At 45.1% G+C, this 17484-nt stretch overlaps 1 protein-coding gene across 1 annotated transcript in view; it reads left to right on the top strand.

Annotated features, from left to right (window-relative positions):
• ryr2a (ryanodine receptor 2a (cardiac)) overlaps positions 1-17484 on the top strand; it is a 936900-nt gene that overhangs the window by 303747 nt on the left and 615669 nt on the right. The window contains exon 3 of the mRNA XM_038814319.1: positions 9355-9459. Within this exon, the coding sequence (XP_038670247.1) occupies positions 9355-9459 (105 nt within the window). The remainder of the gene's footprint in view (positions 1-9354; positions 9460-17484) is intronic.

The raw sequence follows: 17484 nt of genomic DNA, 5'->3' as shown, positions 1-17484 counted from the left end.
GCTCTCCTCGCTCTCACTGTGTCCCCGCCGCTCTCCTCGCTCTCACTGTGTCCCCGCCGCTCTCCTCGCGCTCTTTCACTGTGATGGGGAAGGAGATGTGGAAGGCGATGGAGGTGAACAAGGATCTGCGAGGGAAATTGGAAGATCTGGAAAACAGGTCCAGGCGACAGAATGTGAGGATTGTGGGGCTGCCCGAAGGAGTTGAAGGGCCGAGGCCGACGGAGTATTTTGCCGCTATGCTGGTGAAACTATTGGGGCAGGGGGAGGATCCCTCCCGATATTAACTGGATCGGACTCATCGGTCGGGGAGGCCTGTACCAAAGGCGCGTGAGCCATCAAGGGTCGTGACTTTGTGCTTCCGTAGGTACAGTGTGAAGGAGAAGGTCCTGTGCTGGGCCAAGCAGAAGCAGGTGGTGCAGTGGCTGGAGCTGGTATACGTGTATACCAGGACTTTACGGTGGAGCTGGCGAGGAGGCGGGCTGCTTTCAACCGGGTGAAGAGGGCACTGTACATCAGCAAGGTGCAGTGCGGCAGTGACTTAAAAGCTCAAGGACTTTTGGAAGGGGACACGGCGGAAAACAGCGGAGGAGTTTGCGAAGGCAGAAGGACTGTGGCAGAACTGAGAAATTGAGAAATGGTCAAGTGCCGATGTAACTACAGGACTGTATTTTCTTCTTTTTTGTCTCTTTTTTTGTTTCACTGTGTCCGGGTGTATGGGCTAAAGGGGCCAATGGTGTATATATTTGGACAAGGTGATGGGATTTGCACTCGAAGCGAGGGCTCTTTGGGGTGTAGGTGGATATGCGGGGTGTGCGTGCTAAAAGGGGATTTCTGGGCTTTCCTTGGGCCGGGCAAGAGGGAAAGGGACCTGGGCGGGGGCCTCTGTGCTGGCCGGTTTAAACCGGTCAGTGAACGGGAGTGAGTGGTCTAGCCGGGGTGGAAGGTTGGAGGGAAGGAACCGAGGTTGGGGGAAGGAGTTTTACAAGAGGGGGTTTACAACTCTTGGGTATCACATACGGTACTCTTTCGGAGGTTGGACGGCGTTGAGTGTGGGGAGGGGGAGCAGGGAGTGGATTCTAGGGTGACCATGGGCGGTCCCGGATTCCTTTCTTTTTTCTCCTTTGTTTTTTTGTTTCCACCGTGGGAGGGTTTGTTTTATTGGATGCATATATTGACAGGTGGGCCGTTGTTTGGGGTGGTGGGAGGATGGGATCGTTGTTATTGTTAAGGGGATTGACTTTGTATTTGTTACCGTTTACTGTTTGGGGGTGGGGTGGGAAGTTTAGAGGGAAATGGAGAATAAAAAACATTTTAAAAAAAAAGGTTAGGATACAGGTTTAATTGGCAGTTAGGAAGGCAAATGCAATTTTAGCATTCATTTCGAGAGGGCTAGAATACAAGAGCAGGGATGTACTTCTGAGGCACTATAAGGCTCTGGTCAGACCCCATTTGGAATATTTTGAGCAGTCTTGGACTCCGTATCTGAGGAAGGATATGTTGATCTTGGAGGGGGTCAGAATGATCTTGGGAATGAAAAGCAAGTCATATGAGGAACGGTTGAGGACTCTGGGTCTGTAATTGATGGGACTTTAGAAGAATGAGGGGGTATCTAATTGAAACTTACAGATAGATAGATAGAGATAGAGAAATACAGCACAGAACAGGCCCTTCGGCCCACGATGTTGCGCCGAACTTTTGTCCTAGGTTAATCATAGAATTTTGGACAATTTGTCATGGCCAATCCACCCAACCTGCACATCTTTGGACTGTGGGAGGAAACCGGAGTACCCGGAGGAAACCCACGCAGTCACGGGGAGGATGTGCAGACTCCACACAGACAGTGACCCAAGTCGAAATCGAACTTGGGACCCTGGAGCTGTGAAGCAATTGTGCTATCCACAATGCTACCGTGCTGCCCTTAAGAAGTTAACCTACACTCCCTTATTCTACCCTAATCCAAGTACCTATCCAATAGCCGCTTGAAGGTCCATAAATTTTCCGACTCAACTACTACCACAGGCAGTGCATTCCATGCCCCCACTACTCTCTGGGTAAAGAACCTACCTCTGACATCCCCTCTATATCTTCCACCATTTATCTTAAATTTATGTCCCCTTGTAATGGTGTGTTCCACCCGGGGAAAAAGTCTCTGACTGTCTACTCTATCTATTCCCCTGATCATCTTATAAACCTCTATCAAGTCGCCCCTCATCCTTCTCCGTTCTAATGAGAAAAGGCCTAACACCCTCAATCTTTCCTCGTATGACCTACTCTCCATTCCAGGCAACATCCTGGTAAATCTCCTTTGCACCTTTTCCAAAGCTTCCACATCCTTCCTAAAATGAGGTGACCAGAACTGCACACAGTACTCCAAATGTGGCCTGACCAAGGTTTTGTACAGCTGCATCATCACCTCACGGCTCTTAAATTCAATCCCTCTGCTAATGAACGCTAGCACACCATAGGCCTTCTTCACAGCTCTATCCACTTGAGTGGCAACTTTCAAAGAACAATGAACATAGACCCCAAGATCTCTCTGCTCCTCCACATTGCCAAGAACCCTACCATTAACCCTGTATTCCGCATTCAGATTTGTCCTTCCAAAATGGACAACCTCACACTTGTCAGGGTTAAACTCCATCTGCCACTTCTCAGCCCAGCTCTGCATTCTATCTATGTCTCTTTGAAGCCGACAACAGCCCTCCTCACTATCCACAACTCCACCAATCTTCGTATCATCTGCAAATTTACTGACCCACCCTTCAACTCCCTCATCCAAGTCGTTAATGAAAATCACAAACAGCAGAGGACCCAGAACTGATCCCTGCGGTACGCCACTGATAACTGGGCTCCAGGCTGAATATTTGCCATCCACCACAACTCTCTGTCTTCTATCGGTTAGCCAGTTTGTTATCCAACTGGCCAAATTTCCCACTATCCCATGCCTCCTTACTTTCTGCATAAGCCTACCATGGGGAACCTTATCAAATGCCTTACTAAAATCCATGTACACTACATCCACTGCTTTACCTTCATCCACATGCTTGGTCACCTCCTCAAAGAATTCAATAAGACTTGTAAGGCAAGACCTACCCCTCACAAATCCGTGCTGACTATCCCTAATCAAGCAATGCCTTTCCAGATGCTCAGAAATCCTATCCCTCAGTACCCTTTCCATTACTTTGCCTACCACCGAAGTAAGACTAACTGGCCTGTAATTCCCAGGGTTATCCCTATTCCCTTTTTTGAACAGGGGCACGACATTCGCCACTCTCCAATCCTCTGGTACCACCCCTGTTGACAGCGAGGACGAAAAGATCATTGCCAACGGCTCTGCAATTTCATTTCTTGCTTCCCAGAGAATCCTTGGATATATCCCGTCAGGCCCGGGGGACTTGTCTATCCTCAAGTTTTTCAAAACGCGCAACACATCTTCCTTCCTGACAAGTATCTCCTCAAGCTTATCAGTCTGCTTCACGCTGTCCTCTCCAACAATATGGCCCCTCTCATTTGTAAATACTGAAGAAAAATACTTGTTCAAGACCTCTCCTATCTCTTCAGACTCAATACACAATCTCCCGCTACTGTCCTTAATCGGACCTACTCTCACTCTAGTCATTCTCATATTTCTCACGTATGTGTAAAAGGCCTTGGGGTTTTCCTTGATCCTACCCGCCAAAGATTTTTCATGCCCTCTCTTAGCTCTCCTAATCCCTTTCTTCAGTTCCCTCCTGGCTATCTTGTATCCCTCCAGCGCACTGTCTGAACCTTGTTTCTTCAGCCTTACATAAGTCTCCTTCTTCCTCTTAACAAGACATTCAACCTCTCTTGTCAACCATGGTTCCCTCACTCGACCATCTCTTCCCTGCCTGACAGGGACATACATATCAAAGACACGCAGTACCTGATCCTTGAACAAGTTCCACATTTCACTTGTGTCCTTCCCTGACAGCCTATGTTCCCAACTTCTGCACTTTAATTCTTGTCTGACAGCATTGTATTTACCCTTCCCCCAATTATAAACCTTGCCCTGTTGCTCGCACCTATCCCTCTCCATTACTAAAGTGAAAGTCAGAGAATTGTGGTCACTACCTCCAAAATGCTCCCCCACTAACAAATCTATCACCTGCCCTGGTTCATTACCAAGTACTAAATCCAATATGGCCTCCCCTCTGGTCGGACAATCTACATACTGTGTTAGAAAAGCTTCCTGGACACACTGCACAAACACTACCCCATCCAAACTATTTGATCTAAAGAGTTTCCACTCAATGTTTGGGAAGTTGAAGTCGCCCATGACTACTACCCTGTGACTTCTGCACCTTTCCAGAATCTGTTTCCCAATCTGTTCCTCCACATCTCTGCTGCTATTGGGGGGCCTATAGAACACTCCCAACAAGGTGACTGCTCCTTTCCTATTTCTAACTTCAACCCATATTACCTCAGTAGGCAGATCCCCCTCGAACTGCCTTTCTGCAGCTGTTATACTATCTCTAATTAACAATGCCACCCCCCCACCTCTTTTACCATCCTCCCTAATCTTGTTGAAACATCTATAACCAGGGACCTCCAACAACCATTTCTGCCCCTCTTCTATCCAAGTTTCCGTGATGGCCACCACATCGTAGTCCCAAGTACCGATCCATGCATTAAGTTCACCCACCTTATTCCTGATGCTTCTTGCATTAAAGTATACACACTTCAACCCATCTCCTTGCCTGCAAGTACTCTCCTTTGTCATTGTTACCTTCCCCACTGCATCACTACGTGCTTTGGCGTCCTGACTATCGTCTACCTTAGTTGCTGGACTACAGATCCGGTTCCCATTCCCCTGCCAAATTAGTTTAAACCCTCCCGAAGAGTACTAGAAAACCTCCCCCCCAGGATATTGGTGCCCCTCTGGTTCAGATGCAACCCGTCCTGCTTGTACAGGTCCCACCTTCCCCAGAATGCGCTCCAATTATCCAAATACCTGAAGCCCTCCCTCCTACACCATTCCTGCAGCCACGTGTTCAACTGCACTCTCTCCCTATTCCTAGCCTCGCTATCACGTGGCACCGGCAACAAACCAGAGATGACAACTCTGTCTGTCCTGGCCCTTAACTTCCAGCCTAACTCCCTAAACTTGTTTATTACCACCACACCCTTTTTCCTACCTACATCGTTGGTACCAATGTGCACCACGACTTCTGGCTGCTCACCCTCCCCCTTCAGGATCCTGAAGACACGATCAGAGACATCCCTGGCCCTGGCACCCGGGAGGCAACATACCTTTCGGGAGTCTCGCTCGCGACCACAGAATCTCCTATCTATTCCCCTAACCATTGAATCTCCTATTACTATTGCTTTTCTATGCTCCCCCCTTCCCTTCTGAGCCCCAGAGCCAGACTCAGTGCCAGAGACCTGGCCGCTGGGGCCTTCCCCCGGTAGGTCATCCCCCCCAACAGCATCCAAAACGGTATACTTGTTTTGAAGGGGAATGGCCACGAGGGATCCCTGCACTGTCTGCCTGTTAGTTTTCTTTCCCCTGACTGTAACCCAGCTACTCTTGTCCAGTACCTTTGGTGTGGCTACCTCCCTGTAACTCTTCTCTATGACCCCCTCTGCCTCCCGGATGATCCGAAGTTCATCCAGCTCCAGCTCCAGTACCTTAACACGGTCTCTGAGGAGCTGGAGTTGGGTGCACTTCCCGCAGGTATAGTCAGCGGGGACACCAGTGGTATCCCTCACCACCCACATCCTACAGGAGGAGCATGCAACTGCCCTAGCCTCCATCCCCTCTTACTTTACAGAATTAGCTGCCCTGTGGACCAACTGGACCTCCGCCCTCCGACTCTGCTCCCAGTCAGCTGTACTCTAAACTCCTGGTTCCCTTCACGCTCTTTGATAAATATAGGAAATTAAATGAAAGGAGTACCTTACTCCCTCCTCACCTAACTCCCTCAGTCACCAAACTCTCACTGTAGCACTCAAATGCCACAAGCTCAGCACTCTAATGCAAACTGGATAGAGTGGACGTGGAGAAGATGTTTCCACTACTCGGCAAGACTAGAACCTGATGGCACAGTCTCAGACTAGAGGGACGATTCTTTAAAACTGAGATGAGGAGTTTCTTCAGCCAGAGGGTGGTGAATCTGTGGAATCTTTGACGCATAAGGCTGCGGCGGCCAAGTCACTGGAGGAACTCGGATCCGTATGGATAGAGAGATGAAGAGAACATTTGGTGGGAGTCGTTTATATGCCCACTAACAGTGTCTATCATGTTGGATAGAACATTAATCAAGAAATGAGAGGAACTTCTAACAAAGGCAATGCAGTAATTGTTAATCTGCATATAGACTGGATGAATCAAACAACAATTTGGAAGACAAATTTATGCAAAGAATTTTAAACAGTTTCCAAGCACAATGCATCAGGAATGAGCCAGTGAAGAAGGTGTTTTAGACATTGGGTAGAATTTCACACTCTTCGGGCGGGCACCTGCCTGACCTGGAAGCGTGCAAAATCGCGTGAGAAGACGTCGGGTACCTGGGGACTGAGGTTTGCTCTTGAAAATGCTGCCGTGACACAGTTTGCTGTGCTAAACCTAAATGAGGGTATTATAAGGTATAGAGGACAGAGTTGACTGGAGCAAACTGGGAAAGAAGCTTAGCAGAAAAGGAGGTTGATCAGCCATGGCAGACGGTGATAAAAATAGTTCAGGATTCACAACAAACATGAAGCCCGGTGAAGAAGAAGGATTGTAGGTAGGGGATAAATCAACTATGGTTAACCAAGGAAGGTCAGGGTAGTATTAACCTGAAAGAAAAATCATACAATGTGGCAAAGAGTAGTGGTAAGCCCGAGAATTGGGAAAGTTATAAAAACCAACAAAAGGTGACCAAAATGAAAAGTGGGAGAAGATAAATTATGAGGTTGAACTAGCATCTAATATTAAAACAGACAGTAAAAGTTTATTTAAATGTATAAACAGGAAGAGAGAGGGCAAAGTCACCATCGGCTTCTTAGAGAATGAGATTGTGGAAATAATAATGGGAAACCAGGAAATGGTGGAAGAATTCAAGAAATACTTTGCATCAGTCTTCATGGCAGAAGACACTAATAACATTCCAGAAATAAATAATCAAGGGCAGAAGGGGGGGGGGGGGGGGGGGGGGAATAAATACAATAACAATCACGAGGGAAAAGGTACGAGGAAAACTAAAGGGGCGAAAGGCTGATATGTCCCATGGACTTGATGGGTTGCACCTGAGTATATTAAAGGAAGTAGCTGCAGAGGTAGTGGGGCTACTGGTAGTAGTCCTCCAAGAATCGTTTAATTCTGGAAAAGTCCCAGCGGATTGTAAAACTGCCAATGTTATACCCTTATTCAGAAAGGGAGGGAAACAGAAGACAGGGAACTATAGGCCAGTTAGCTGAACATCTGTCATTGGGAAAATATTAGAGTCTATTATAAAGGATGTAATAGCAGAGCATTTAGAAATACATAATAGCAGAGTCAGCATGGCTTAACGAAGAGTGACAAATTCATTAGAATTATTTGTGGTTGTAACGAACAGGATTCATAAAGGAGAACCAGTTGATGTAATGTACTTGGATTTCCATTTTCTGGATAGCAACCTGTAACTAGTGGAGTGCTGCAAGGATCAGTGGTGGGGCCACAATTATTTACAGTATATATTAATGACTTAGATAAGGGAAGTGAATTTACTATTGCCAAGTTTGCAGGTGACACAAAACTAGGTTGGAAGGCAAGTGGTGAGCTTGACACAAAGAGTCAACAGAGGGATATAGACATGTTATGTGAGTGGGAAAAAACTTGGCAAATGGACTATAACGTTGCAGAATGTGAAGAATAAAGGAGCTGAATATTATTTAAATGTAGAAAGTCTGCAGAAAGCTGCAGCACGGAGGGATTTGGGAGTCTTCATGCTTAAATCACAAAAAGCTAGCATACAGGTTCAGCAGTTAACAGGGAAGGCAAAGGAATGTTGACCTTTATTTCAAAGGGAATGGAATATAAAAATAGGGAAGTATTGTTAAATCTGTGCAGGGCACTAGTTAGACCACACCTGGAAAATTGAACAGTTTTGTTCCCCTTACCGAAGGAAAGATATACTGGCATTGGAGGCAGTCCAGAGAAGATTCTCTAGGATGATCCTGGGATTGGAAGGATTTTCTCATGAGGAGAGGTTAAGTAGGTTGGGCCTCTACTCATTGGAGTTTAGAAGAATGAGAGGTGACCTTATTGAGACATAGAAGATTCTCAGAAGGCTTAATAGGGTAGATTCTGAGAGGATTGTGGGAGAGTCTAGGACCTGAGGACATCATCTCAGAGTAAGAGGCCGCCCATTTAAGACAGAGATGAGGAGGAATTGTTCTCTCAAAGGGTAGTGAATCTGTGGAACTCTTTACTGCAGAGGGCTGTAGAGGCTTGTTCTTTAAGTATGTTAAAGGCTGAGATAGACAGATTTTTAATCAGTAAGGGAATCAAGGGTTATGGGGATAAGGCGGGATGGTAAAGTTTAAGATTATCATATCAGATCAGTCATGATCTCATTGAATGGTGGAGCAGTGTGGATGGGCTGAATGGCCTACTTCTGCTCCTATGTCTTATGGTCTCATGGTTTTTGGCCTGTTCGGCCATTCAGTTAGATCATGGTTGAATTTGTGTCTCAACTCCATTACCTTTGGTTAACAAAAATCTATTGATTGGAGTCATGAATATTTCAGTTGACACAATCTTTCGAAAGTGAGAATTTAACTTTTACATTACATTTGTGGGAACAAGTGCCCGATGGTTGACTCTGAATTGGCCCAGCTCCAGTTTGAATTGGGCTCTTTGTTCTGACTTCTCCTATCAGCAAAAATTGTTTTTTGCATCTATCCGGTTTATTCATTTTATCATTTTGAACATCCCTTAACCATCTAAACTTAAGGCAATACAAAACAAGGTTCTACAACCTGTGCTCAAATTTAACTCTTTAAGCCCTAGAATCATGTTGATGAATCTGCAACCTACCCCTTCCAAAACCAATATATTTTTCATATATATACTTTTCTTCCTGTGGTTTGTTGTCCAAAACGCAATGTAGTACTCTAGACGGGTTGTAACCAAGGCTTTGTATAACTGAAGCATTGCTTCCATTTTTTTTGTATTATAAGCTCCTTGAAATAATAACATTCCATTAGGTATTGCAATTATTTCCTCTTACTTCCTCTTATTGATTTACGTACAAAGATGGAATGAAAAAATGTTATATTGATCTAAGGAATAATGATTGAACGTTATATTTTCTTCTTCTGATGGGAAGCACCTCATTGAATGTTTACACCTTGTTTCTTGTATTGCAGAATGTCCCTCCGGATCTCTCTATCTGCACCTTTGTGCTGGAACAATCCCTCTCTGTTCGAGCTCTTCAGGAGATGTTGGCAAACAATGAGGAGAAAGCAGAAGGGGCAAGTAATCAAAATACCTATCGTAGCATTTACTTAACAGCAGATTTTCCCTCACAAGGCTACTGCTGAACGTGTTTCTCGCTCAGCTCCAGACTTTCTTAAGAGTGTATAAGAGCTGCTGTTTTGAGAGGTGTGGGAAAACCTGCAGAGAAAGAGAACAATAATTCTGTTACGTTCAACATGAGTTCATTTCTGAAGCCTCAGACATGTTTTCTGCTGGTAGCTTTCAGAGTGTTCTTATCCTTGCTTTTTTTAACCCCCAAATTAAGTCCCAAATTTCCTGTTTCCAGCCCCTCTTCACCACATTGGCGTGGATGTTACCGCTGGATGTTCTCAGCAATCCTGGCATACTTCTGATCACGCTGGCTTTACAGTTCTGAAACGGTTCACTGGCAACTTAATCTTTAATGCAACAGTTATTGGTTGGCGGCTGTTTCAGCTTTTCCCGCAATGCTGCTTGATTACCCTTCATATCAACCATCATTTTTTGGGGATTTGGAAGGTGGTTTTACAGCCGGATGCCCTTCCTGCTGCCAACCCACCCCACGTATTAGGGCAGTGGATCAGTACCGGCAATGATAAACTCCAACCTGCCTTAGTCTGCTGGCTGGGTTCTTTCATAGAAAATAAATCCTTGGGCAGCACGGTGGGGCAGTGGTTAGCACTGCTGCCTCACGGTGCCGAGGTCCCAGGTTCGATCACGGCTCTGGGTCACTGTCCGTGTGGAATTTGCACATTCCACCCATGTTTGCATAAATTTTGCCCCCACAACCCAAAGATGTGTAGGATAGGTGGATTGGCTATGCTAAATTGCCCTTTAATTGGAAACAAATGAATTGGAGACTCTACATTTGTATTAAAATAAAATAAATGAAAACAAATTCTAGAGTGGGACTTGAATCTGTGGCCCGGGGCATTCTGACTCAGAGGCACCTGATGAGCCACTCCAACTCCTTCAATGTTGAACCAACTGCAACAATGTAATTCAAGGGCTGTTATGTTTCAACCTCATTACATGGTTGGGTCTCTCCTCAAACCTGTGCGCATGCAGATGTTGTCTGCGGATTGCATAGAGACTCCAAACGCAACCAAAATACGCCTTCAGCTGGCCTGGCATGGGAATGCTCAAAGGGTGAGTGCTAAGTTCCAGGACCCATGGTAAATTTCTAAGACAAAAGCAAATGCCGCAGATGATGATAAATCTGAAATAGTACAGGAAGAGAATGCTGGAAATTCTTAGCAGGGCAGGCAACATCTGTGGAGAGAGAAAGAAAGACCAAAGGCAACAACTTGTGGAAAAGTACCAAGGTTGGGCACCAGTACATCACAGTGTTGATAGTCATCCTACCCATACTTTAGCAGTGGTTACATTTTCCATCCAATATGGTAGGTGCCTGATTGGATGCCTAATTTGAAAATCCAAAATAAGAAGTTCATTTGCAACCAAATGCAATAGGATCCAGTGAAGAATTTATTGTACTTTATGGAGAACATGACTAATTGGCATTCAGAGCCAAGTCCGTGTTTTTCATTATCAGTAATAAACAGTGGACATTGAAGAAATACCAAAATGTTAGTCTTAATTTTCTTTCTCATGGAATAGTGCTGAAATCACTAGTATTTCATTCCATGTTGCCTGCTGGTATAAATGGCCATCTTTTATCGGCATTTGCAAAAGAAGTCATATCTGACTATAAATAAATGTTATTGCTCCAACCTAGCTTTAGGTCAGCTGGAATCATAATTACATACTTTGCATGCTCAGTAATGTTGTTCCTCTATGGTAATTCAACTTCTTCTTACTATTATTATTGAAATTAGCAATGCTGTGCTTAATATCTCAAACCTCCCCTCTTGATAGCTGCTGTTCGATTTTTTTTTTCTTGCATCTTGCTTTGTACAATTGACAGACTTTGCATTCGTTCACATCAGAACCATGCTTCGTCTTGTAACCTGTAGTAACAGATCGGCGTATGGTATGCATGTAGGGTTGGCAACTGTGATTAAATGTATTCCTGGGAGGTTGCATTGCTGAACTTGCCCCCAAGCTCAATGGCTCCAGTCATCCGTTCTTGTGATGTACTGCCTTCCTACACCAAATAGAAAACAAAAAGATGCATTGTCCAATTGGATGGTGCCCCCCCCCACCCCTTCCTCCCGGTAAAGAAAATTACAGTACTAAAAATCTTTTTCAATGTCCCGATGCCTTTTCTCCAGGCACTACCCTGGAATCTTCAATTCCTGGAAACTCCAGGCCAACCCTGGAGGGTTGGCAACATTATATATGTGCTCATGGTTACGTGTGGTCAGGTTTACTAGATTACCAGAAGTAAGTCTACTTGAGTCAGCTCAGATTTTTGGCCAAGTTTGTTAACAGTGGCTAATGATATTTTAACCTGAGTAGATTTAATATTGTTGTACAGACACTTAGGCCAGGATTTCCCAGTCCTGCCAATGGCGGTCATGGGTGGAGCTGGAAAATTTGGATAGCTGCCAAAGACGTGTTGACTTTGGGCGTGAGTTTCCAGTCTTCTTTTTCGAGACATAAACTTATTGATTTTAAAGCAATAAAGAAAAATGGCATGATTATGTCATAACATGTAATTTCCAAGTTATATCTTTCAAAACTATTAGTTCAGAAATTAGCATTCAGTGTTAGGGCATAAATATTTAATACAATCATGTGATGTCCTTCTGTGCAAAATTGGCACTTGTTTGAACATCTAAAACAAACACCTGCTAAAATAACAAGCAGAGAAATGTTTTGACAAGTTCATTACGTCTTGAACTTCGAGCTGTTGCTAACATTGTGTATTGCTCAAATTTTCAACATGGGACCATTCATGTTGAAGAATTTACTTTATATAGACCATACAATGCAGAAGGAGGCCATTCGGCCCATCGAGTCTACACTGACCCACTTTAAGCCCCCACTTCCACCCTATCCCCGTAACACAATTAACCCTCGTAACCTTTTTTGGACACTAAGGACAATTTAGCATGTCCAATGCACCTAACCTGCCCGTCTTTGGACTGTGGGAGGAAACCGGAGCACCCGGAGGAAACCCACGCAGACACGGGGAGAACGTGCAGACTCCTCACAGATAGTGACTCAGCAGGGAATCGAACTTGGGACCCTGGCGCTGTGAAGCCACAGTTCTAACCACTGTGCTGCCATGCTGCCCACTGTGGCTTACTGGGTAGCTTGTGACCTGGAAGGTTGTGGGTTCAAGACCCACCCCAGGGATCTGAGCACAAAAATCTAGGCTGCACCTAGCGTGCGGTATTAATGGAGAGCCGTATTGTTGGAAGTGCCAACGTTTGGATGAGATGCTAAACCAAGACTTCTTTGCATGTGTACAAAGGATCTTATGGCACTAATAAAAGGACAGGAGTGTTTTCCCTGTACCCAGGCTAATATTTATGTCTAAACCAAAATAACTGAAACAGATTTCCTGGTCATGTTTCACATTGCTGTTTGTGGAATCTTGCTGTGCGTAGACTGGCTGCTGTGTTTTCTACGTTATAAAAGTGACTACACTTTAAATGTGCTTGATTGGCTCTAAAGCACTTTATAATGTCTTGGCATCGGGAAAGGCCCGGTATAATCCGAGCTCTTCCTTCTGTTCTTTCAAGACAGTGGTACACTTGTACAATTTGTGGCTCTTTGGAGCATTCATGCGGCACAAAGCATGTTGTAAATCAGCTTGTAAAACTTTGCAACACTCTACTACATTCCCCAAAGGAGATAAGAATGTGAAGGTATGCACAACAGGTGGGGAAGCACAACTCATTTCATTTGAGCCTATTTATGAATTAATGTGAAATGACCCAGTTTAAATTCAGTTTAGTTCTCATTGGCAATTTTCTGCAGTCAAATCTGGTCAGCATAAGTCCCATTCAAACATAGAATTCCAGATTGCAAAGCCAGCCTTCATTTACTCCAATTGAGTGGAACACCCAATTGATGCATTGTGTTTAAATAAATGCCACTGATCAAAGCATAAAATATTCAATTGTTCAGGTTTGAATGCCCTGATTACAAATTGGAGTAGGTCGACTGCTCAACCACACCTGAATAAATACACAAAGATTACACAATACTATCTGGAGATTTTAGAAATTCTGGTGAAAGCATAGCATTCTTCGCCAAACTGCATTGATCAGGAATCACACAATGGGCTAGATCTTACGATTGTCTGCTGATCAGCTAGATGTTGGGGTGTCAGCTCATAAATTCCAGGTGGGGGCCAGCCCGTGTCTAGTGCATTCCCCCACCTCAAATGTGCCAGTGGCAGGGGTGACATCGGCTGGCACACCTAGCAGGGGGTAAATGGAAGTCCTTTAATGGGCAATTAATGCCTGCTTCAGAACCTCACCTCACCATCAGTTTGCCAAGCACCCAATCCGGAAGGTTTCCCTGCACAGGTGCTGCTGGGTAGAAGGTCCATAGTTAATGGACCAGCAGGGCCTATTGGAGGGCCCCCAGAGCTCTCTGTATCCCCCCTCCCCCATGGTGTTATCGCCCTCCAGGTCCTTCTCCACCCATGACCTGTCAAACCCAGCACCTGGTGCCATCTCTCCCCTGCCTCCCACTGGGGCCTAGCAGCTCGCCACAATCCCTCAAACACTGACCCAAACCCTGACCGAATGGTGCACACCTCTGCTCTAAAATGCTGGAGGTCTGCTGCCTCTGATTGGCCAACAGCCTTTCTGAGAGTGGATTTCTTACTCCAGAAGGGCCTTAAGTCTATTAATGGTGGACAATAAAAACAGAAGGTGCTGTGAATACCCAGCAGAGAGTGTTATTTAGAACATAGAACATACAGTGCAGAAGGAGGCCATTCGGCCCATCGAGTCTGCACCGACCCACATTAAGCCCTCACTTCCACCCTATCCCAATAACCCCTCCTAACCTTTTTGGACACTAAGGGCAATTTATCATGGCCAATCCACCTAACCTGCACGTCTTTGGACTGTGGGAGGTAACTGGAGCACCCAGAGGAAACCCACGCAGACACGGGGAGAAGTGCAGACTCAGCACAGACAGTGACCCAGTGGGGAATTGAACCTGGGACCCTGGTGTTGTGAAACCACAGTGCTATCCACTTGTGCTTCCGTGCTGCCCTACCTCTTGTCCTTCTGCGGGCATCATAATTACGTTGCGTAACCTCCTGATGTTGGTCGCCAGGTGCCTCCCCTTCACAAACCCCATCTGATCCTCCCCTATCACCCGGGCACACAATCCTCTATTATTCTCGAGGCCAGGATCTTGGCCAATAGTTTGGCATCTACGTTTAGCAGGGAAATCGGTCTGTATGACCCACATTGTTCCGGATCTTTTTCCCACTTCAAAATGAGCACCCCATCTTCTGACGAACACCCCAGGATTGGCGATATATAGCAGCCTTGCCGACAACACCCAAATCCTCAGCTTGAATACATTTAAAAACTATTGTTGGTAAATAATTCAAAGGCCTTTTGGAGTAACAGCAAGAAAAGCTGATAAGTGCATTAAAAGAAATGCCAAATGTACTGTGGACTTCCTTGGCACATTATTTTGGTACATACTGTGAATTTTCTTTGCGTTCAATGGATGAAAGGGTGAAATTTTAAATTTGAGCAATTCAAAATGCAATGGGTCCGAAAGTGAGTCATCGACTAATTTCATCCAAACTATCATCCTTATGAAGCCATTTTATTAACCAATATTTAATAAATATGATTCACGCTCACACCACATACAATCGCAGATAGATGCACACACACAGACATCCCCAAATCATGATTCAAGCAACATGTGCTGCAGATTTCATTGTGTAAAACTGTTCTCTAAAGCAGCATTTACTGCATAATTTTGAATCAACAGTGATTATCAGCTGGCTATTGGCTTTTAGACAGAAGGGAGTGGTGGAGCGGGTGCTGGTGGCTGCATTGAGGTTGAAATACCTGGAAATATGGATTTTCTGAATACGATTTTAACTTTAGGATGTTCCAAAAAATATTTCCTGTTGGGTCTCCTGCTGAGGGCAAGGCTGGTTGACAGGTTACGTTGTGATTGTCTGCTGTTAAATATAGAATCACTGCTAAAATCCAGGTACACAATCTCATTAAATGATTTCAATAACCAAGCTGCCTCATGCGGACAATTTGGTTGCTCACCCCTCAGCTAAAACTGGAAGCTGTTTGAGGCAGCCTGGGTTCTCTTTCGTATTTTTGAATTTTTAATCCCCCACCCATTTTTGGCAGTTACAATTTTCTCCCTCGTGCCCACCCCAACTCAATTTACTTCAAAAGTATTTAATTATACAGCATTTTGAGACTTCCTGGAAAATGCTACATGGATACAAGTGCTTTTTTTCCCCTTCTTTAAAAGAATAATTTGTAGGCAGCTCGGACCTGTGCAATGCCCCGGAGGTCTCTGTGGCATGAATAACAACTCAGCTTTCTTGTCGAGAGAGGGAGACTACAACTCCAGGTCTTTGAAAACCCCAAGCACGTTTGTAATCTTCAGAGAAGGAAAATTGGAAAGAACGGGAATGGAAAGGCAGCCAATATATCTTTTTATTTGTAATTTCATTTCGGAAATATTATTTATAGCTGTTGCAATGCATCCATGCAGTGGGATGTCGCTAAGTAGTAATAGCTAATTTCGTAAAGATTTTTCATTTAAAGATTAAGTTAAAAGTTAGACTCAATCTGGAGAAGACTTATGCTCCAATTATCGTGCAATTACGCCCATCAGATGGAATATTGAATACTGACAGCTGGTAAGATATTACTCCAGGAAAGTAGACTTCAAACACACTGATTTCTTACAGACTTTAGCTTGAACCATGCTGAATTAGTTTTACTGAATTTTAAGGATAGATGGGCACAAGTTGTGCTTGACAGTTCCAGCAAACCCCCACTGTATCTGGCGGAATTGCTGAGCGCTCCACAGGGCTCTACGTGTATTGGGTTCTGGCATTTGTTGAAGTTTGTTGTCGAGTTGCTTGAAACCAAAGAAGGCCACTGACATGAAAAGGACATGATCAATGCTGTGTATTACCTAGGGTGGGGTTCGTGCATGCTTGGTCTTAAAGGAATCCTGGTGTGAGTAAAGAAGTATGAAGTGAGAAGAGGCATACTGGTTTTCTGACAGGTCAAAGTGGAGGTTGGTGGGAATGTCAGTGATGGTAAGGGGAGTGGTGGGGAGTGGTGGGTGTGCAGGTTTGGAATATTGGAGGTGAGATAGAGCACCATTTTCCCAGGGAAGCTCCTTGGCACAGGAATTAATATGCATACAGGCTTTTGTTAGAGCAGGATCTGAGACCTTGCCCCCACAGTCAGCCAGTCACTAGTCCTGCATTATGTGGTGACTTAGGCGGTCCAGGCCCCGAGGATATATTTCCGCTGTACAAGTGCCCATCTGCCTCATGCAAGTGGGAGGTAGATCTCCCACAGGCTCTCCATTCTTAGGTCAGACACATATACTGGAAGTCATTGATGGGCAGCATGGTAGCACAGTGGTTAGCACAGCTGCTTCACAGCTCCAGGGTCCCAGGTTCGATTCCCGGCTTGGGTCACTGTCTGTGCGAAGTCTGCATGTTCTCCCCGTGTCTGCATGGGTTTCCTCCGGGTGCTCCGGTTTCCTCCCGCAGTCCAAAGATGTGCAGGTTAGGTGGATTGGCCATGCTAAATTGTCCTTAGTGTCCAAAGAGACTAGGTGGGGTTACTGGGTTACGGTGATAGGGTGGAGGCATGGGCTTACGTAGCGAGCTCTTTCCAAGGGCCGGTGCAGACTCGATGGCCCGAAAGGCCTCCTCTTGCACTGTAAATTCTGTGATGCTATGCAGCACCATCCTATCAGAATTCTGTACCAACCCCCATCAACACCCTGCCAGAGTGTTTAAAAAAAATTGCAAATGTTGTCAACCACTGTGTAGACTTTAAATGGTAATATAAAGCATACGTTGTGAAACTGGGATCAGCAGAGGTTCATGAGGTAGTACATTTCTTCCCACAGAAACTGCGAAGAAGCCT

Source organism: Scyliorhinus canicula, chromosome 1 (assembly GCF_902713615.1).
Source record: "Scyliorhinus canicula chromosome 1, sScyCan1.1, whole genome shotgun sequence".
Classification (NCBI taxonomy): Eukaryota; Metazoa; Chordata; class Chondrichthyes; order Carcharhiniformes; family Scyliorhinidae; genus Scyliorhinus; species Scyliorhinus canicula.
This window is presented reverse-complemented; position numbering and strand designations above follow the sequence as displayed.